We start from the raw sequence: 23,664 nt of genomic DNA, 5'->3' as shown, positions 1-23,664 counted from the left end.
AGATTTTTACAAAGGGAACACAGCCATGTAATCAGCACCCTCATCAAGAAAAAAAAAAAAACATCACCAGCATCCCAGAAGTCAGCTTTCATTTTAATTCTGCAAAATTTCCCATTAACTGATTACAGGATAACTAAAAAATAAAAAATAAACTTTACCCCCAATATTTATAAATGGTTTTTTGCCATTAAAATTCTGCCAAAATCTTGATAGGACTCCCTAGCCTTGAACATTAGCCAAGTGAGAAAAAGACAAATTCTGTTCTGACACTTTTTTTGATCAAAATGACCTTTTCAAATGCAGCTATACCTATATTTTGTCCCCTTAGCCACCCTGCTGTCCTTGAGAGTTCTCCCAGAGTTTAAGAAGAAAGCTGTATGGACCAGAGCATATGGTTGGTGAACAGTTTTACAGTAACCAGCAGCATTCTCAGCTGGATGAGGAAAACTATATAAGTGGAAGAAGTTTTTCAGAATTCATGCCTGGGATTGCTGAGACATGATGCAGAGAGTTCAAGGTCATGAAAAGGTGGCCACATCACTGACAGCTTGACACGTGCCTCCTAAGAGAGGAGTGCATTGCTTTAGTACCTGGGCCAGTTGAGACTGAAACAGGAACTTGGATTTTCTTTATTTGGCTAGAGTTCAATGTGGAGATTTTCTCTGTGAAAACTTGAATAGATTATCTTCTCCCTGCTAAATTCCAGTAAAATAATCTTGTCAATTTTGTGCGTGTGACTTTTGTTTTAAGGCATGGGGGAAGGTGCCGGCACCACTTGGTGACAATGGCATTTTGATCTATTTTCCATGAATCTCCATGAGGATATTCATTGACTCAATGAGTTAGACAAATTTCCTTATTGATAAAACACTCTTGGAACTGCTATACACATTTAAATAATAAGTATAACATTGAATATTAGCTAAATCAGATTCATTAATGGTGTCTCTAATTTCCTTATGCTTTGTTCTCTTGAATGCAAGTGAAAGTTGCGATTCCAAATAGCTTTAGCCAAAGATTAGTTCACAAACTAAGAAATTTAAGAGTAGATCCCATCTGACACAGCTGCATCCAGTGAATCCAGTGATGCCATCAGGCTTTGTTCCTCTCAGGATCATTCCTTGTAGCTGGCAAGATGTCTGCCAGTGGCCTCAAAGGGAAAGAAAGGTGTCTGCCCACATACAGCAGAAGCAGCCTGAGGAGGACTCTGGTTCAGACTGGATCCCTATACCCAGGGAGGTAGGTGACATGTGAGTCTCTGAGCAAGTATCTGGGCCCAGGGAGGTGGGGAATTCTAACTGTCCAGGCCTGGGTCATATGTCCACTCCTAAGTCTCTGGATAGAGAGAGGCCAAGGCAGACCCGCCCAAACCACCTGAACTGGGGTTCCTCCAGAAGAAAGATGATGGGGTGCTGGACTGGCAAAAAAATGACAGATATCTCCCCTGAAGATCAATTTTTTTAAATAAGTACAAATCTCTGTCTTAATCAGGGTGAGTAGTGGACTAACGTAAATGAAGGTTTGTGACAATATTCTCAAGGGTTGCATTTTATTCAATGGCTTGAGACTCAACCAGCATTTAAATTTTGGTCTGTTTGCTAATTACTCTTCTCACAGCCAGTATCAGGGCTCCGTGTTTAGCCAATCATATAAACGTACTGATGCATATATGGGATCATTGGAAGAAAAATTATGCCACTGAAATAATGTACCTTTGTGTCTGTCATGCCATAGCACAGTGCCTGGTGCTGCTCAACCACCGTGGAGCTTCTAGCATTCCCCTGTGGCCTGTACCTTCATGTTGTCACCAATGTACTTGCCACTTAGGTTTAAAATAGCTTTACTAGTTTTGTTTTCCAAATATATTACCTCCTTAGAGGTTAGGCTAGAGGAAAATGAATTTGAAGGAAGCCAAGAAGATAGAAAATTTACTCTAGAAACCAGCTTCCCTCCCCTTCCCATCCATATATACTTGCTTATATTTCCTACTGATGAGAGGTTGAAATTCATCTAACATTCACTGCTAGGTGTCAGAAAACAGTTATAGAATATACACAAAAGGAAATGAGAAAGGTATTTAAATGCTTGACTACAAAAAAATAAGCACAATAGATGACAGTCATGCAGGAAACAAGGGACAAAACACCTATAAAGCAGATAGAAAACAAATATCAAAATGACAGAACAGTTGAGCTTTCAGTTGTATTATATTATTTAACTCTTGCAACAGTATCACAATGAGGCATTTTCTATTTTAAAATGGTGCAAACACAACTAGTAAGTGGCAGAGAACCCAATGCTCTTTCTATGTACGAGGCTCATCAGCTTCCCCTTTAAGATGAAAACTCCCACAGAGGATGAAACCTTATTCATCTTATTAATGTAGATTGCTATAATCAAATAAAGAAACAACTCTGCCTCATATCCGTAGACCTCTGGAATTGAGTAGTTTAGGTCTGTAGTGTAAATGAGTAGGTCTTCATGGGTTGAAGGACTTCAGATTCCTGGGCCAGCTTGCAACATGAATGGCAAACAGGAGTAGTGAAGAGGAAGTGAGCACTGAAGAACGACTCTTTTTTGAGTCAGCAGCCAGAGACTGCCAATGTCCAAGTAAAGGGGTGAAGAATCAGCCTAGTCTTCTAACCCCAAACTGCCCTTTTCAGTTCAGCCCAGTTTCTTCTCATTCAAACCTTTTCCCTGCTTCTGCCTTTGACAAGGAAACAGAAGAGTACAAAAGGGAGGAAATAAGATGTTTATTCTTTTTTCCGCAGCTCCTTCTTTTTATTTTGAGTAGCATTGAGTATAAGATTTGTAGTATTTTCTTATTCATGGGAACCTCTAAAGATTCTAAATTCAAAACTCCAAAGGTTCTTGCATCTAAACATTCTAAGATATAGATCACCAGAATAATAAGACCTTTTCTCTTGCTATCTGTATGACCTCAGGTGAGAATTAAATTATGACCTTAGGATTTTTCAGTTTATTCTCCAGAAACCAGAAGTCCCTGCATTTTTAGGCCAGATGTTCCTAACTTCATGGAAAGTTTCCTTACAAGTCATCTTCTGTTAGTTTTTAAAAACGTAAGTGGCCAAGACAAATAGCATGCTGAGATGTACTAACAAATTAATGTGTGGGGTTTGAGCCCTGATAGGTTTCTCAGAACTATCTAAACACTCTGACTCTTGATTTGAAAAGTATACATTTGGAACAGATGTTGGGATCCATGCAAGTGCCTAAAATCCTCTTTGTGTTTTATTTGTAATGTAATGGCTCCATGGTAACCAAAAGGCTGTTAATAATCTTTTTTGAAGTTAATTGTGAGACATTAATGTCTCCAAAATGATTTTAACCAGAGATAGTGGTACTGTAATTATATAAGGAGTCAGATTTAAGGATTCAGTTACTATCTTGAAGTAACTTAGTAACGTTGAAAGCAAGCAGCAGTTTTAGAGGTTTAGCAAACACTTTAGTAAATTGCTGTTTTAGAAGAGAAATCAGATCATTTGGTAAAGAGATGGCGCCTTCATTAAAGCCCGAGGGTAGGTCCCTGTTTGGTCAGTTTGTATTTCTGACCCAACCAGCCTATTCATAGGAACCACTTCAAATGGAACTATGGGACAGAGTGTGGCTGGAACCATTCACATTCTTCATCACTTTTGTGGAAGACACCCAACAGCATCATCTTCGTTTATGAATGTGTGTCATCACTGCTGTGGTCCTGGACGAGGTAACATGCTTTTATATTTTCTGCGGGAAATACTTTACTGTGATCCTGGAAACTCTAAAATCTCATCTTAAATGTATGATATATATATAGTATTTATAAAGTTGTGTGTTATGTATTTAATCTGTTAATCTTCATAAATACTAAAAACTTCTTTAAAACTACAACTTAGCTCATCTGATTCTTGTCAAACATAGGGAGCTTGTAAGATCATTTCCAGCTAAATTATTAAATATGAAACTGAATAAAAATGATTATTCACTGAGGTTTGGTTTTATTTTTTGGATGAAATGATCTACCTCACAAAGTAGCTGTGAGGGTTAAAATAAATAATACAAAAATATGGTTTATAAATTATAAAATGTTATTGAAATGTTATCACTTTTGTGTTTCACTGCAAATAAATAGCTGTAATGCTTGAACACATTCTTGACATATGTGGGGACTTGGGAAGACAATGGAAGTGTATTAAGAAATTGTTCTTAACGATCAAAACATTCTAGAAGTAGCATGTTAAGATACTTATATAAGTTGAAAGAAAAACAAAACCAAAACTTACTAGTCTTCTAAATATAAGGTACCCTTTGATTTACAATTGAAATTCATTACCTAATTAAGCTGATAGATTTCTTGAAATATATTTCTAGATGCAGGGGTGGTTTTCTTTAAAGAGAGAGTTGCACACACAATTATAGGCATCTATTATGTGCCACTATACAAGTTTCTGGGGTACAATCTGAACAAAACGTGTTATCCCTGCTCTCATGGAACTTACGGTCAGAGAATATAAATCACCAAACCATCATGAAGTAAGAACAGAACATGTTATAAATGTCCTACTTCTGCAAAGCCCTTTATAATTTGCAAAAGTTTAATTTACCATATGTCATTTGGTCTTCATAATAACTTTAAGCAGTTAAGGAAACTGGAACTCAGAGTCATTCAGTTAGTAAATACTGGAGCTTGATCTCAAATCAAACCTAGTGCTCTTAATTCCAGACCACATTATCTTTCACAAGACCCCATCACTCAGCTGAATACCATGAAGTAACAGTAGACACCTACATTTATGTGATGAAGTAAGGCATGTTTTTACTAATTGACTTTCATATGGAATTAACTAATCTTATTTTAGATGAGATTTAAAACTCCAGCTACCCTTAGCAAAAATAAACTAGTTAGTAATTCTTATTTGGCATGTTAAAAACATGTTCAGAACTACTATTTAAGGATTTTTAAAGCCATAAAAATTCATCTCTGTTGTGAAAACATTGGTGGCTTTTATATAAGTAGTTCTTATTAGCAGTTTTCTCTCTGTCCAAAGCTGAAATAATTTAGACTCAAAAGTAGTGGTTTTCAAACTTTTCTCTGCATGAGGCTCATTTGAGGAGTCTATCAAAAGGTAGGATCCGGAGCTTATTCCCAGAGCTTCTGATTCAACTATCTTTAGTGGAGACCTGGAATCTGCATTCTAAACAGGTGACCTTGTTAATTGTGGCTGTTGCTCCCTGAACATACAATCTGAACACTACCCTGGTGAAACATGTCATATCAACATTAGCATATATATAACTCAGACCGAGAAGAATATTAAAATTATCTGAACCAATGGGAAACATTATAATTATTACAAAGCAATAATAAATAAGTGGAAGATAGATACTGGGTAAAGGGAGATAATTTTTAGCATATTTTAAACTTAATTTTAAATCACTTTAACACTTTAGTATCATGAAATGTTTTCTCCATATATAAACTTAAATAATTGTAAGATTCTTTCTTTGGGGAAATATTTTGGACATTGAGATTATATCTATTTGTACTTCTGAAATAAATACGGATTCTCACATTTGACAACTTGTTCAAGGCGGGCAAAGTAAGGAATAGTTTTAAAAAAGAAAAACATTAACTTAGGGACCTTAGTGAGATGTAGTTACCACATTATTAGATTGAAATGTCTAGTTTTCAGCAAAAAAATAAATAAATAACAAGGCATGCAAATAAACAGGAAACTATGCCCCTTTCAAATGAAAACAAAACAAAAACTATCTCTGAAAAAGACTTGATGGTGGATCCACTAAAGGCTGTACAACAACTGCCTTAAGGATGTTTTTTAAAGAACCAAAGAGCATGTGGAAAAAGTCAAAAAAAAAAAAAAAAAACAACAATGGATGAACAAAATGATAGTATTAATACAGAGAATATCTAAGACGATACAAAAAAATTCAGGAGCTGGAAAGTAAGATAATTGAAATGAAAAACTCACTAGAGGTATTCAAAGGCAGATTTGAGCAGCAGAAGAATCAGTATACATGTAAATAGGACAGTGGAAATTATTAGAGTCTGAGCAACAGAAAAAAAATTGGAAAAAAGTGAACAGCGTATAAGGATCTGTGGGACCCATCAAGCAGACCAACGTACACATTGTGAGGATCCCAGAAGGAAAAGAGAGAAAGAAAGGGGCAGAGAGAATATTTGAAGAACAGCCAGATAATGACCAACAAACTCCAAGTAGAATGAATTCAAAGAGATCCACACAACTATCAAAAGCCAAAGACAAAGAGAGAATCTTTAAAATAGCATGAAAAAATCAATTCATCACATATAAGTGTGATGAATATCAGATTTCTCATCAGAAACTTTGGAGGCCAGAATGCAGTGAGCTCCATATATTCAAAGTGTTAGGAAAAAAATATATCATCAACCACATTTCCTGTATTTGGCAAAACTGTTCTTCAGACGTGAGAGAGAAATTAAGACATCCCCAGATAAACAAAAGCTGATAGAGTATGTTACCACTAGACCTGACCCTGCCAGAAATGCTAATAGGGGTCCTGCAGGCTGAAATGGAAAGACACTAAACAAAAACTCAAAGCCACATGAAGAAATAAAGATCTCAGTAAAGAAAAATACATGGGCAATTAGAAAATCTACTACTTTTTGTTTTCTACATAGAGACTGTTGCATTTTTAAAAATTGATTTTGGACACACAGTGTATATAATTTTGTGAAACTTAAAGAAGTGATTGACAGAGATACAAAGAGCAGAATTTTTGTATATTTTTGAAGTTCAGCTGACATAAGTCCAAATTACCTTCAGGATATTAAATGTCACCCTATGGTTACCACAAAGAAAACAGCTACAGAATATACACAAAAGAACTGAGAAAGATACTTAAATGCTTCACTATAAAAAAGTAAACTACACACAAAAGATGACAGTAATGCAGGAAATGAGGGACAAAAAAGCTAAGCTATGTAGAAAACAAATAGCAAAATGACAGGAGTAATTTCCTCCTTATCAGTCAGCTTCAAAAAGGAGGAAAATTCTGACATATACAAAATGGATGAAACTTGAGGACATTATGCTAAGTGAAATAATCCAATTACAAAAGACAGATACTGTATGATTACATTTATATGAGGTACTTAGAGCAATCAAAATCATAGAGACAAAAAGTAGGTGGTTGCCAGGGACAGGGCAGATGGGAGAATAGGGAGCCATTGCTTAATGAGTATAGGATTTAAGTTTTGCAAGGTTAAAAAAAGTTCTGGAGATGGATAGTGGTGATGGTTGCACAATATAAATTACTTAATACTACTGAACTGCACACTTAAGAATGATTAAGATACGATATTTTATATTTTACAACAAAAAAATTTCAGAAACAAGTTGTCTTAGATATGCTTTCAAAATATCTAATGGTTCCTATTTCATCTATGTTACTTAAATTTGAGAAAGTAAGCCTTTGTCTATACTGTAGAAAATGAAATAAGGATTTGGTGAACATACAGTTAAGACAGATAGTCAAAGAAATCAACTTTGCGATCTTGGTAACATCCAATTAACCAGATAGTTACTGTCTTGACTTCACTATGTCTGGGTTTCTTAACCTGGGGAACATGTACTTAAGTGGAAAAAGAAATTACATCTTTTTTTCACTAACTGATAATGAAATTTAGTATTCCTTTCCATTACAGATACAGGCAACCAACCACAGTAGTATTAACAATTGTGTCGTCGCCAAAGGAAATGGCAGATCTTTTTATGTTACAATTGTTGCAGATATCTCAAATTACTGTCAATCCTCATTTCTGTTTTAAAATAATTATAAATTCACTTGTTTCTTTTGGTTTTCAATTTTAAGAAGTTTAAGGTAATCTGGTTTAAAAAAATTAAAGCATTACTTAGTAACGAAATTTTAATTTATTATAATGACCCAGTAAAGTGTAGTTCCTCTAATTTTCTCTTCATTTTAGTGATTGATTGTACATGTACTTCAGCAGTGTAAGTAGCCATCTTTATTGGGAGTGATTAAGATTAACCACCTAAAATTTGCAAAGCGTTTCTGTTCTCCTTGCACACTAAAGCTTTTAGTAACTTTTCTAAAATTTAGAAGATAACTATAAAAGCAGGAAAAAAAATGTAGCTTTTTAAAAGGATAATTTTTTAAAATCCAAATATATTTATAAATATTTCAAGCAGCCTAATACTCAATTGTTTCTTTCCAAATATTTACTTTAGTGGAAATAAGTGACCCGTTTTTTAAATTACATTTTTATTAATCCATTCTCACATCACAATATTTTTAATACCTTTTTACATAGTTACTAGATAAGATCTTTATAATTCTTTACCAAAAATTGAGTGATACATCAATGATACAGCAATGACTATCAGTTATTCACACATTTTTTTTAGATCTTCAAGGAAAGTATTTTTCAAAACTGTGAGAACATATGACTTACATTACAGTAACTAGCAATAATTTAGTAATAATCCAAAACATGAATTTTCCTTTTTAAAAAGTACTTACTATATTTTTATACCTTTTATCTTCCTGTAATGTATGTGTGTGTCGTGATTTTTAAAATTAAAAAGAATACAGAATGGGGCATCATTTGTGTATTTGCTAAAGGTTTACTATTTTCATCAGGGTCTTCTCTTTTGAGCTAGAGTATCACTCCGTCACCCAGGCTGAAGTGCAATGGCTCAATCTCTGCTCACTGCAACCTCCACCTCCCAGGCTCAAGTGATTCTCATGCCCTCAGCCTCCCGTGTAGCTGGGATTACAGGCATGCGCCACCATGCCTGGCTAATTTTTGTATTTTTAGTAGAGATGGGGTTTCACCATGTTGGCCAGACTGGTCTTCAACTACTGACCTCAAGTGATCTGCCCACCTCAGCCTCTCAAAGTGCTAGGATTACAGGTGTGAGCCACCATGCCTGGCCAGGGTCTTCTTTTAAGGCATCAAAGCCTAAATAACTTAAAAGATGTTAATGAATACATGACATTAATGAATACTCTATCAGAGCACTAGGGACTGAATCCTGGTATCCCCCATTAAATTCACATATTAAAGATCTAATCTCCAGCGTGATGGCATTTGAAGCTGGAACCTTCATAAATGGGATTAGTATCTTTACAATAAGAAACAAGGGAGAGATGGTTTTTCCCTCTACCATGTGAGCATATAGCAAAAAGGCATCCATCTGCAAAGCATGAAGAGGAATCAGCTAGCACCTTGGAACCTCATCAGGAACTTAATTGTCTAGCACCTTTATCTTGGACTTCCTTGCCTCGAGAACTGTGAGAAATATATTTGTTGTCTAAGCTACCCAGTTTATGGTATTTTGTTATAGCAGCCAAGCTGACTAAGACAGCAATTAGTACCAAGAAGTACGGTGCTGCTATAACCAATACATAAAGATGTGGAAGCAGCATTGACATTAGGTAACAGAAGCTGGAAGAGTTTTGAGGTACTAGAGTACCTGGAAGAGTACTGGAAGAGTTTTGAGGGACTAGTTTTTTTGCTAGAAAAGGTCAGTATTGCCATGAAGGGACTGATAGAGGTGATTTTGGTCAGGGCTCAAAGACAAGAAGGTGGGAGAGAAAGCCTCCATCTTCATAGAGTACACGTAAATCACCATGAATAAAATGTTGGTAGACATATGGACAATAAAGGCCATTCTGATGAAGTGTCAAATGAAAATGAGGAACCTGTTATGGGAAACTGGAAGAAAGGTGATCTTTGTTATAATATGCCAAAGAACTTGGATGATTGTGTTCATGTTCTAGTGTTCTGTGGAAAGTAAAATTGTGAGCCATGAAATTAGATATTAAACTGAAAAGATCTCCAACCAGTGTTGAACCAGTGCCTTGGTTTATCTTGACTGCTTAAAGTAAAATGTGACCAAAAATGAAGACAGACTTGTTAACCAAAACGGAACCAGAACTTAAAGATTTGGGAAGTTATCAGTTTGTCTGCATTACAAAAAGGTAAGAAAACATGTTTGGTAGAGAACACTAAGGGTGTAGCTGACCAGTCATCCAATTAGATTTGTGTGGGTGCGAACCACAGACCTAATCAGCCACCCTCGCAGGAACACTGCCAGTTTGTATTGAAAGGAATGGAGATGGGACAGAATGAAGGAAGACTGTTGGACTTTTTGGATTTGGGACCATAGAGCTATTCAGCTGTAAATGTACACTATTCTTCAAGAAAAGGAGAGACTGACCTCAAACGGTGATTCAGAGGACATCAGGGGTACCTTCTCAGTTTCAAAAGGGGCAGTCATTGCCTTGGTTTCAACAGGCCTGACAGCTTCTGCCTGGTGATATAGGGGTCATCCTCCTCCAACATAGTCCTGGGGGCAATACCTCTGCCTCACTGGGTCTTGAAGCCAGAGTATCAGGCCAAAGAGGATTATTCCTAAGCCTGAGATCTCATGGTGTTTGCTTGCTAGGTTTTGGACTTGTTGGGGACCCATTACACCTTCCTTTTTTCCTGTTTCTTGCTTTGTGTGTCCCATCATTGTATTTTGGAAGCACATAACTTGTTTCATTTCACAGGTTCACAGCTGGAAAGGAATTTTGCCTCAGGATGAACTATACCTTGAATCTCACTCACATCTGATTTAGATGAGACTTTGGACTTTAGCATTGAGGCAGGAATGAGTTAAGACTTTTAAGGCTGTTGAGATGGAATTTATGTATTTTGCATGTGAGGAGGACATGAATTTTGTAGGGCCAGGTACAGAATGCTATGGACTGAATCTTTGTGTTCCCCCAAAATTCATGTGTTAAGCCCTAACCTCCAATATGATGGTATTTGGAGGTGGAGCCATTGGGAGGTAATTAGGTCAGGAGGGTAGAGCTCTCATGAATAGGATTAGTGCCATTATAAGAGACACAAGAGAGTTGATCTCTCTGTCTCATGTGAGGACACAGAAGGGCATCTATCTGCAAACTGGGAAGAGGGCCCTCACCAGGAACTGCATTAGCTAGTGCCTTGATCCTGAGTGGAATTCCCGGCCTCCAGAACTGTGAGAAGCGTTGCTGTTGTTTAAGCCATTTGGTTTATGGTGTTCTACTTATAGCAACTTGAGCTAAGATATACGGCTTGGAAAGATACTTAATTTTCTAAACATATCTAATGTTTAGAGTGAGTATTGAATTATTAGCTCTGAAGACAGAAATCTGTCTATAAAATATGTTATTCTAGGCAACTGTGGAATATCTTTTCCATCCCTCCCCTCCTACAGATCTATTTGGGAACTCGGAAGTGAAAAAGAATACATGTAATTTAGGTTATCAAGTTTGGTTTCTTAATTTAATTGAATCTATTGCAGTTAATCTCCTATTTCTCATTAAACTTACAGGAAAATAATCAGACTGCATATAATGTAAGTGTAACTTGTATAAAATCCAAATGAAGCAGGAATTTTGGTGAAGCAGGGTATGGAGAATATATATGTCTTAAAAATACAATGTGTGAAAAACATAGCCTGTTATGTCTACAGTTTTGGGGGTATGTGCAATCATTTCATGTAATGGATTTTTATCAAACATAAGGTATTTTTCCACCAGAATACTTCCTGTGTTGTATTTACTGCGGTTGAATCCACAGCCTGTCTTTTCTCATGTCACACTGGAATGCTGTACTTCACATTTTCTTTTTTTTAATGGGAAAGATTCCGAGGATGTCTCTTCTTTCTGAGTACAGATGACTGTAGGTAAAATACATACCTAATATGGAGAAAGAAGTTGCAAAAGTAAGTAACGTTAACTATTTCTCTGGAAGGAACAATGAGTTTAAAATACAGTCAGAGTGCTGCCCGAATCCAGGGAGAAGACACTTGCAAGGGAGATGTGAGAAGGAATGCTTAAAGAAGTGTCCAGATTTTATGCAGAAAGAGAGGTAAATAAAACTCTTCTATCCTACTTTTTTTAATGCAAGGAATTGTCTTCCTTTCTTTAGCATAGCTCTCTCCACCTCCCTCTAAAGTTTCACATTTTTGTCTTTTCTCTCTATATGTTGTTCTTATGTTTGATATCTGTTACCTTCTAGAGATAATCATTATTTTGGGGATTTGTGAAGGTTAGAGCTGGGAAAACAAAAATTTAATAGTGAAAGTTTTTTTCCCCAATTTCCTGGAAAATGATTAGGTTTAATGATCAAATTTATTCAAGGGTAAGTTTTTGTTCCATACATTTTTCTTGAGTCTCTAACACTGACTTCCATTTGCCTGATAGGAAGTGCTAGCTTGAAAAGCGAAACAAACAAGAAACAAAATGGATATAAATGGAAAAATCAGAAATAGCCAGTTCTTCTTAGTTTGACATCTAGGTTTTATTTGTAGATACCTGTGCACATGGTCAAAACTTCTATATCTCATACATAATGCAGCTATGTTTTCTGATAGTAAAATTGTTCTTATTTGTACAGTGAAAGGGAAATACATGATCCCATGATGCCTGGCAAAAAGCATTATAACGTTACTCCAGGGGCCTCACTAACAAGATCTAGTTCATCATGTCAGGCTTCCTCTCTGGTCTCTCCCATGTTTACCAACCTGTATATTAAGGTAGATGGCAAGCACTAACCAAAAAGCACAGGAAAAATGCAAAAACAAGACCAAAAAAGTCACTTACCTATAAAGAGCATCATGAGATATATTTTCAGCACATATGGGAAATAGATGGATAAGTCAAAGGGCAGCTTGGTGGAATAAGTGCCAAATGATTCAAAATAAGGCAGCGATTGATAGATGGCAAATGCTGTTAAAAAAGAAAAGCATCATGAAGGTTTTCCTCAAGTTGTTACAGGGATGTGTATATATGTCTTCATAGTTGTAGGATATTTTGAATTTGATAATGACAGTTTTGTAATAGTTGCTGAATCTTTTTGCTAAACCTAGTTTAATATAGAAATCTGCGAAATTATTAAGTTGGCAAGGTGCTTACAGCAGTATGACTTATTGAATGTTTGTCCATGGTATACTTTATCGTGCCTACAGAGGAAGAATTTACAATGTTTTTTAAAATGTTATCTCAAAATACATTTGTCCACCTAGCCACAAATAGGGGTGATAGACAGATGAACTTGGAAAATGGTGCATATATTTTCCTCTTAAGAGTTTCACAGCATGTATTAACATAGTAGAGATTGTGAGAAATTCTGCAATTAAAAAAAAAAAAATACCACTTAACCTTTCCTCAATCTAACTGGCCTTAGAATATCTGCTTCTTCCTCCTTAACCACCAGTTGTACTTAATAAGTATTTTGAAGAACTCTATGAGAAATGCTGGCCTAAATTATTTTGAGGGAGGGAGCTGGTATCAGGTAAAAAAAGATGAAAGTTTGGTAACATTGTATCCCATATATAGATATTTTTGGTAACATTTCATGGAATGAAATGGTAATATGCTAACATTATGTAAGATGTTATCATTAGGGTAAGCTGGTTGAAGGGTACATGGGAATGGTGTACTATTGTTGCAATTCTTATGGGTCAAAATTATCCCTACATAAAAAGTGTTTTAAAAGAGAAAGATGAAGAAAAGGCAGGAGTTCACAACTGTTAGAGCCAAGTGGAGGTATGAGTAGCATCATTACAGGATCTGCCACTGACACCAAACATGCAGTTTAAGGTTAACACAGGCTGCACCTATGTCTCTAGCATTTTATCAGTATAATTAGTTGATCTGGTTATTTATATAAGCTTTGTTTTTATCTTATATTTGTCAGATGGGAAATTATAGTCATTAAAAATTAGTAAAGTTATCAAAAGTTTAATAGGTTTATTTAACTATGTAGTTTTATACTTTGGGACATCTAACATACAGAAACATATAAAGATAAAATTTCAATTACCTGTATTCCACCACCCAGAGTTAATCATTATTGACATTTTTGTCATATATATCTCTAGACTATTTTCTGCATATACCTTATTTTGTAATTGCAAGAATAAGTTTATGAAGTGAATAAAAGAATAAGGGTTGTATGGCAACCATATAAGAACATGGCTTTCCTAGAAAGGAAAAGGATTCGAATTATGGAATAACAAGAATGCAAAAGTTTCCTATACATTTATCCATCCCTTATTCCTAGGAAGGGATTAGTTATATTTCTACCTTATTATTTTATATATTCTTTTAAATGTGATTAACTTTTAATTGGCAAATCATAATTGTATACATATATGAAGCACAATGTGATGTTTTGATATATGTGTACAATGTGGAATGATTAAATCAAGCTAATTAACATATCCATCACCTCACTCATTTCTTTGTGGTGAGATTTGAAATTTACTCTTAGCTATTTTGAAATATACATTATTAAGTACAGTCACCCTGCTGTGCATTAGATCTCAAAAATGTATTCCTTCTAACAAACTTTGTACCCTTTGATCAACAACTCCCCATTTCCTTTCTATATTCTCTACAGTACTATGATATAATAAAGACATGTACATGATATTTCAATGAGAGGTGATTTGATTCTTAAAGAATGGACAATCAGGTTTTATTTGTGGATTTCAAGACAATTATTCTCTAGATGCATTTGGCATAGTCTATTCCAAAATTAATAATTCTTCCTTTTGAATCAAAACAAACTTAGAAATTCTAACATGATTTACAATAACTTAAGCTCTTTTTATCTGCTCATCAGTAGATAGAAAATACATGTTTTTGTTTTATAACTGGCTTTTATATACTTTGTCAATGTCATCATTTTATGTTAAATCTATGTCCTTATGTTTTTCCCTTAGTTACCTTAACATGCTTTCTTATTTTATGCCTTCAATTTTCAAAACTTTAATCATGTCTTACAGAATGCTCCTTACCAGTCTACCAAATCCATTGCAGAAGAAACCATATGTCCTCCAAATATCCTCAAACTCTGCAAACTGATGCTCTGAATGATTTGATCTTAAGTTTTAGGTTTATATTTAGGCTATATAATTAGCCTACTCATATTATATTCAATAATTCATTCTGTGTTTATTGAGCATATATACTGGTGCATAAGAGGAAGGAAGGAAGCAAAGAAACAAGACACAGACATCCTTTTACCCCCACGGAGCTTAGAGTCTAGTCAAGGAAATGGACATTAATCAAAGAATCATACAAATGTGTAATTATGCTGAGATAAGCCCTATAAGACAGCAGCCCCCAACCTTTTTGGCACCAGGTACTGGTTTTGTAGAAGACAATTTTTCCACAGACCGGAGGAAGAAGGATGATTTCAGGATGGTTCAAGCACACGACATTTATTGTGTACTTTATTTGTATTATTATTACATTGTAATAAATAACAAAATAATTATACAACTCGCCATAATGTAGAATCAGTGGGAGCCCTGAGCTTATTTTCCTGCAACTAGATGGTCTCATCTGGGGGTGATGGGAGACAGTGAAAGATCATCAGGCATTAGATTCTCATAAGGAGCATGCAACCCAGATCCCCATGCACAGTTCACAATAGAGTTTGTGCTCCGATAAGAATCTGATGCCTCCACTGATCTGACAGGAGGTAGAGCTCAGGCGATAATGTGGGTGATGGTGAGTGGCCATAAATACAGATGAAGCTTCACCTGCTAGCCCACTGCTCACCTCCTGCTATGCGGCCTGGTTCTTAATGGGCCACAGACCGGGATCATAGCCCAGGTTGGGGGCCCCTGCTATAAAAAGACTCATGATGCTGTACCCAGGGGAACTCAGTTGAGGAAGTCAGGGAATGCCTCCCTCAGAAAATGATGATTAATCTCAAGGTAGAGTTAACTAGTTGCTGAGAGAGGGTAGGATACATGGTAAATGGTAAGTGGGAAAGAGTCTCACCAGAGGGAACTGAATTTCTGTGCATTAAAAGTTAAAAATCATAGACGCTCTAAATGTTAACCTCTTTTTGGTGAGTAAGCAGACTCTGAGAGGTTAAATGAGTTACCCAAAACTCATACAGTGAGTTAATGAAGGGAAGGACTCAGATGCCGTTGCTTTCTGTCCAGTATTTTGTCTACTGTGCAGAGCTGCTTCCCTCTTCAACTTTGCCTCTTTGCATCAAGGGAAATATGCCAGGAAAGATACATTGAGTGAGCTAAGCATTCGCAAAAATAGTAATTTAATCATCAAAAACTTTAGTGAACCATTATAACTAGATGGCTTTTGTCAGTAAGCAATACAGCAAGTCACTCTTTTCTTACCTTCAGCGAGAACACACAAAGGATAAATTGGCATCCATAGTGTTTGACTGAGCCATGTCAAGACAGCATAGGATATTCCTATGACTGATAACATGCTATAAGTGTACCTGAAAAGAGATGAAAAGCTCATAAACATCATTTTCTGCTAATACCTAGGAAATAGGAGAAATGACTGTACTGTGTAATTAAATACAGAGATACAACTGGAAAGTGTGCAAATTATGTATTTTATTTCCTATAATTTAAGCAAGAGATTTTTTTTTAAATGGGGGAAAGGGACCATGTCAATCTGGCTTGTCTCATGGGGTAGATCATGAATAATTATAAAGCTAAACAGAGCAAGTAAGTCTTACTCCCTCCTCAGAAAAATACAGTAATAAATTTCCTTGATTAGTGACTTCAGTTTCATTAAAAACCAAGCCCATTTTTTGCACCAAGCAGCTAGGTTTTTTAATGACAGACATACTTGTAAATAGCTCAGGAATTCATTTAAAAATAAAATGTGACTTCCAAATCTTTATTTGGCAATTCTGCTTCTGCAGGTGTACTATCTATGTGATCAATTAAAGAACTGGCCTTGGGAGCTGATTCGGGTATAGTAGGGAGCTTTAAGCCTACCACTGTGATGTAATAGATTAAGTAGTCTACATTGTGTTTTATTTCTTTGAATAGGACACTGGTTATTAGGCTTGAGCATATATCAGAATCACCTAGATGGCATGTTAAAACACAAATTGCTGGACCCTACTCCAAAGTTTCTGATCCAATGGAACTGTAGTACACCCCAGACTTTGTATTAACAAGTTCCAGGTGATGCTGATGCCACTGGTCTAGGGACCACACTTTGAGAACTACTGATATAGACAGACAATAAATACATATGACAAAACCACCCAAACAACCTTGAAAACATGAATGGGGAAGAGTAAATCTCTCTCAATCCAGGACCTGAATTCCGCCCCTCAGAGACAATAGCCAATGTCAGTTGCTTAGGTATTCTTTCAGAAATGTTTTTGCATTTACATATCTATGTGCATATTTACTATATAAAATATATACCAGCAGTGGAGGACCTCACTGAACATAGCATATAATCAAGTTTTTGATCTTTACCAATCAAAGTGAAAAATGGTATCTCATCTTTTTCCCCTCATATTAGAAGAGTAGGTAAGCATCTTTTCATGTTTTTGGCCAGCCGTTGTAGCTCACTCCTGTAATCCCAGCACTTTGGCAGGCGAAGCCAGGCAGATGACCTGAGGTCCAGGGTTCAAGACCAGCCTGGCCAACATGGCGAATCCCCATCTATACTAAAGATATAAAAATTAGCCGGGCATGGTGGCAGGTGCCTGTAATCCCAGCTACTCAGGAGGCTGAGGCAGGAGCATCACTTGAATCCAGGAGGTGGAGGTTGTGGTGAGCTGAGATCGCGCCACTGGACTCCAGCCTGGGTGAGAGAGCAAGACTCCATCTCAAAAAAAAAAAAAAAAAAGCCACTTATGATGAGGTCCAACTTATCTTTTTTTCTTTTGTTGTGTTTCTGCTATCATATCTTATAATCCACCACCAAATCTAGTAATCAAGATTTACTCCTATATTTTTTTCAAAGAGTTTCATAGTTTTTCCACTTATATGTGAGTGGTGACTTCATTTTTTTTGTGTGTATATCCAGTTGTCCCAGCACCATTTGTTAAAAAAGACTATTCTTTCCCCATCAAATGGTCTTGGCATTGTCAAAAATTAATTGACCAAAAATGTGTGAGAGTTTATCTTTAGACTATCGATTTTATTCCCTGATTTATCCTTACACAATACCACATTTAATTATTGCTTTGTAGTAAGTTTTGAAATGGGAAAGAGTGAGTCCTTCAACCATATTCTTCTAAGATTGTTTTGGCTATTCTGAGTTCCTTGAATTTAAATATGAGTTTTAGGATCATCTTCTGAATTTCTGCAATGAAGTTATCTAGGTTCTAATAGGGATTACACTGAATCTGCAGATCAGTTTGGGGAATACTGCCATCTGAACAATATTAAGTTTTCAAGTCGTGTGGGATGTCCTTTCATTTATTTAGATATTTAATTTTTTCAACAATGCTTTCTCAACAATGTAAAAATTCTGTACATCTTTTGTTAAGTTTATTCCTCAGTACTTTATTCTTTTTGATGCTGCTATAACCAGAATTGTATTCTTGATTTGATTTTGTGGTAGTTAATTGCAAATGTATAAAAAATAATTCATTTTTACATATTGATAATTTTTTATCAAGATATCATCTGCCAATAGAGATAGTTTTGCTTGTTGCTTTCCAGCCTACATGCCTTTTATACCATTTTGTTTGTTTTCTGTTCTGTCTTATTGCCATGGATAGAACTTCCAGCACAATGATGAATATAAGTGGCAAGTGTGGATGCCCTTGTCCTGTTCCTGCGTGTTAGGAGGAAGGCATCAGTCTTTCATCATTAACTATCATATTAGTATGAATTTTTCATAGATACTTTTTTCAGGCTGAGGAAATTTCTTGCTCATTTCTTTAGGAAAAATAATTATAGGGTAGAGTGGGAAGATAAGTTTACCCCCATTTTACAGAGGAAAATAAAAGTTTCTAAAAGTCAGATGCCTTGGAATTTCACTCCTAGGTATAAGGGAAATGAAAACATGTGCACACAAAAGCTTGTATATGAATGTTCATGGCAGTATTCCTCATGGCCAAACAGTAGAAACCACCCAAATGTCTATCAACTGATAACTGGATACACAGAAAGTGGTAAATCAATGCAATAGAATATTACTCAGCCCAAAAAGCAGTGAAGTACTGACACATGCCACAACACAAAGGAACCTTGAAAACATTATGCTAGGTAAAAGAAGCCTGTTACAAAAGGCCACAGATTGGATGATTCCATTTATATGAAATTTCCAGGATAGGCAATCCATAGAGACAGCATATGCGTGGTTTCCAGGGGCTGGGGGAAGAAGGGAGTGGGTACTCCTCATACTGCTACTCCCTCCTCATACTGCTACTGGGTATTAGGTTTCTTTTAGAGATGATAAAAATGTTCTAGGATAGTAGTGATTGCACATCTCTTTGGATATACTAAAACTCACAAATTTTGTATTTTAAAAGGGTGAACTTTATAGTATATAAACTATATCTCAATAAAGTTGTTATTAAAATAAGAAAGGTTAAGTGATTTGCCTAACATCACTTAGCAAGTAAGCAGTGGAGGTGGGTTTCATCCAGAGAGATCTTCTACCTTCATATTCAAAAGTCTTCCTATGACAGCATGCTACTTCTTTCAGTGCAAATGTTTTGTTCTCCAATGTATTTATTGAGCTTCTCTGAGACTGAAAGAGTAAGCATACCCAAGAGTAACATACTAGAAAGCTTCAATCCCAAATGATGTTCCATGGTCTCATGAATAGAAGTTACGGGCTACAAAAGTCCATGAAGTTTGCCCCAAGTCCACTAAACTATCAATTCAAAAATGAGAAATTACTAATTTATATACATAATTAAATTCATTTTACTTCAACAAAAGATATCATTCTGATTCACTCTAGGACTCACCTTATTATTTAAACATATTTTAATCCAGTTAAGTTATTGAAAATATAATAAAATTACATACCCTTGGCTAAAAAACAAACTAGGGCTCTTGTGTTACCTCTCCAAATCCAGATCTCTCAAGTGGGAGGGACAATTCTCATTTGTGAAAGCTGACCTAGCAGTTAGGACACCTCCCCAGAGTGAGGTGTAAGCACTCACTGAGCAAAGGGGACTGTTTTACACCACCACTTGTAGAGGTAAGACTAAGCACATCTCACTGCAAAGTTTTAGAATTAGCAGTAAAAGGACTTAAGTTAGTCATTTGAACCCACTGGAATTGTAAATGAATGTGGGAGTGCATTTTCTTCCTGAGAGGTCCTATATTTAAAAGATTTTTGAATGCACAGAAACTAACTGTAAATTCTGGTGATATAATAAAAGACCTGCTTTGCTTATTAAAGCAACTGTACTAAAGCAACTGTGAGGAATGCCTTCGTTAGGAAACAGCTGAGGGTTATTCCAAGTTGGTTTTATGCCAAGCCTTCTGCAGAAACCTGAATGTGCTGATTTACTGTTGTAATACCATGGTAGGTTTTCATTATCTTTGATATGCCCATTATGGAGAACACTAAAAATACATTTCCATATCAAGATAAAATAATTTGAAAAGGGGATATGTTTTCCTGTAGTACCGAGTAACCAAATGTAAGCAGCTAGTACTGGTTTCACTGCAGAAAGCAATTTAGCCTTGTTTTAAGACATTATTTTACCTTCTTACCTAACCATATCCAATAGATTCCAAAAGATGAATAAAACACACACCACATATTTCCCTTGGACTTCCTCTTGACTGGTGATCACCACAAAAAGGATGATTATTCTCTCTGTGAGCTAACAAAGAAAAGCAAAGTCAGAAATTAGGATCATCTGTTAGGCTATGTAGGTAATTTTCTAATTTTAAAAACCAGATCTCCTTTCAAAAGTATACTTTAGCTGGAAATATGTATACTAAATTGTTAACAATGCCTCCCTCTGAGAGAGTAGGGTTATGGCTGAATTTCAGTTCCTCATTTGTCTGTATTTTACAAATAATATATAATGAATGAAAAAATGACATATATTTTATGTGAATCAGGATATTTCCTTTCTTCTTGCCACATGCATGTGTTTCTATTCACTTTGACAAGGCTTTATTGAGTGTCCACTGTGTGTCAGATGCCAAAATGAAAACACAGCCTTTGCTCCAGAGGGGGTAGCAGTGGTGGGAGAACTGAACAATAGCACAGTGTGTGCTAGATATGGGAGCACAGGTGAGCAAGATACTTTCTGCCTAGAGAAACAATGCAAAGAGATTAATGAAGACAGGCTACACTTCTTTTCATCCAAGTTGGATCTTGAAAAATGAGTAAGAGTTTGTCAGGTAGACTGGATATGAGAGAGGGCATCCTAGGCAAAGGCAGTAGCCTGAGCAAAGAGGCATAGGTGTGAAAATGTAGGGTGCCCAGGGGAGTAATGTGAACCACTGGGGGGCTAGAGGGGAGGGTGCATACAAGGGAATAAAAGGAGATGAAATTGAAAACATGTTTGGAGCTGGGTTATGAAGGGTTTTGAATGACAGGCTGAGAAATTTCAATTCCATCCAATAGAGAAACTATTGTAGCTTTTTTTTTTTTTTTTTTTTTTCAGTAGGGGAGTAATATAATCCTAACCCTTATAAGCTAGTGGAAAATGAAAAGAATTCAATATATTCCAAGTCAGCATTTACAGATCATTGAGACTTCACACATTTTTGGCTTTGCCCCAATTACTAGCCTCAGAAAATAAAAAAATACATTCCTTTTTCCCAACCTAAATATAAAGTGCCTTCTTACATTATATTAATATATCCTGTACATTTTGTATTTTGTGTGTTTTTAATAGAATGTTTTACTTGCTCTTAATGGTCAAAGGAAAATATACTTAAGATTGAAGAGTCAAATTTGCAGTAAAGAGGGGAATGATTTATATTTTTCTTTATTTTTAAAGTGGATCAAGGAGAAAAGACTGGGATAACCTGTGACTTAGCATTTATAGGCTGCTAGTCCTGGAAAATCACCTAGTGCATAGAAATCCAAGATTTGCCAACAGCGGGCCACATGATCAGAAATCCACGTGTATAAGCTATATCAGCATGTTTATGACATGACTACAGTGGTGAGTCAAGAGGGTCTATGCTTGGCTAAGGGAAATTAGATATGATTCAAACCTTAGTCAAACTATGGAAGCCATCTACATAGCTGTTTTTTCTTTTTTCATCCTTTCTTTATAATATAATACTCTATTGATTTAGTTTCTATAATAAATTCTACTGAACTGCAATTATAATTACTGAACAATCCAACCTTGATGTCATGACACCTCTCAGCCTTCAGATACACAATCATAGCAGCAAACAAGTTCTTAGGCTCTACCTCTCTTATATTTGATCAGTGCTTGGTAATTAGGAAAACCTAGTTTTTGCTAGAAATCTCAGGAGATACACATACATGAATGGATACATGAATAAAATACAGATTTCTAATTACATGGCTGACTACTGAAAAATCTTAGACACCTCTCAATAAGATGATCTCTAGGGTCTCCTCTAAATAAAACATTCTGATACTAGCCAGCCCCACCTTTTTAGAAATAAGGAATATGGGAACAGACCTGGAAACATATATATATATATATATATATATATATATATATATATATATATGAAGTCTCCTGGTTTCCAGAGTTGTAAGCTATCCGTGATGTCAGGTCACCCCTTAATTGAAGAGGACAGAGGGGAAAATCTCCTAAAAGGGAGAGACTGGAGCTGCATGATGAAACTCACCCTATTGAAAATCATCACTTCACTGTGGCAAGGTAGCAATAAAATCCCAGCTGCACAGAAAGCAGCAACAGGATGGCCCCCCCAAACCAAACCACAACACACATACACACACAAATGAAGACTCCTTCTATATTCGGTGTCAATGTAATTAGTTAACAAATATCTGATGGTTATTTAACTCTAACTTGACCATTCAATGGCAATACAATGGGGAAATTTAGGCAGAGATGTTCTTAAATTGAAATAAAGCTTTTATTGTTTAGTTTGTGCCAGGTTCCAAATATATACCATCTCACTTTATCTCCATAATGACCCTAAGAAGTAGGTGCTATTATTGTTATATGCATTTTACAAAAGACATGCATTTTACCAACTGAAAGTGACTGACTTACAAGTCTAGAATCAACATCTAGACAATACAACTTCAAATTCCTGAAATACTAAGACTCTTTCACCATTGTTACTTGATATGAGTTACTCCATCACCTAGTATCCAAGTTATCGCCTATTCTTTAAAAAAGCTTCTCCTTAAAAATTAAGCCTTAAAACAAGAGCCTCCTTGATTTTCTTAACACCAAAACAATTTTGAAGAAAAGGCTTTTAAAATTTATCAGTCTTCTTTAATATGCCCATTTGGCCAGTTATTTAGAGCTTGACACTTGGAAGAATTTAGCCTTTTGTAATTTTTAACAAATCCTATGAAAATATGACTAATTACTAGAGAATGATCTCGTTTAGTACAACTCAAATAGGTAGAGTAAAAGGTATAGTAAATATCCTACAACTTGGGTTAAATTAAACATGGTGATAATGTCATCTACTCAAAAGTGTGATAACTATGTAATAAAAATGCTGGGCATTTTAAAGTTCTATTTGGGAATCCTCAACTCTAGGTTGAGCAATAATTGAAACTAAGTTGTTACTTTACAAATAGCAGGTAGCACTTGATTTATAAGCTATGGGAGGGTAAAATGATACTTCAACTACAGGGAGAATTTCGAGAATCTTAAAATTAGTTTTAGTCTCAAAGACCACTATT

At 35.8% G+C, this 23,664-nt stretch overlaps 2 protein-coding genes and 1 long non-coding RNA gene across 7 annotated transcripts in view; 2 read left to right on the top strand and 1 right to left on the bottom strand.

The window, feature by feature from the left end:
- FOCAD (focadhesin) overlaps window positions 1–723 on the top strand; it is a 314,136-nt gene extending 313,413 nt beyond the window's left edge. For all 4 annotated transcript variants that reach the window (XM_077966008.1, XM_028835129.2, XM_077966010.1 and 1 more), the window contains one exon: window positions 329–723. In XM_077966008.1, coding sequence (XP_077822134.1) covers window positions 329–402 — 74 coding nt within the window. In that variant the 3' untranslated portion in view covers window positions 403–723. The remainder of the gene's footprint in view (window positions 1–328) is intronic.
- Window positions 82–23,664, bottom strand: part of HACD4 (3-hydroxyacyl-CoA dehydratase 4) — a 36,270-nt gene continuing 12,687 nt past the window's right edge. Inside the window, 6 exon segments of one of the 2 annotated variants that reach the window (NM_001194139.3) lie at window positions 82–695; window positions 10,278–10,403; window positions 10,995–11,754; window positions 12,661–12,786; window positions 16,218–16,324; window positions 20,544–20,656. In NM_001194139.3, coding sequence (NP_001181068.1) covers window positions 11,672–11,754; window positions 12,661–12,786; window positions 16,218–16,324; window positions 20,544–20,656 — 429 coding nt within the window. In that variant the 3' untranslated portion in view covers window positions 82–695; window positions 10,278–10,403; window positions 10,995–11,671. 2 annotated transcript variants of the gene reach the window in all.
- Window positions 3,589–14,981, top strand: LOC144334689 (uncharacterized). Its single transcript, XR_013404820.1, has 3 exons — window positions 3,589–3,727; window positions 11,810–11,926; window positions 14,850–14,981. It is a non-coding gene; the product is annotated as an uncharacterized LOC144334689 (long non-coding RNA).

Source organism: Macaca mulatta, chromosome 15 (genome assembly GCF_049350105.2).
Source record: "Macaca mulatta isolate MMU2019108-1 chromosome 15, T2T-MMU8v2.0, whole genome shotgun sequence".
NCBI classification, from domain to species: Eukaryota; Metazoa; Chordata; class Mammalia; order Primates; family Cercopithecidae; genus Macaca; species Macaca mulatta.
This window is presented reverse-complemented; position numbering and strand designations above follow the sequence as displayed.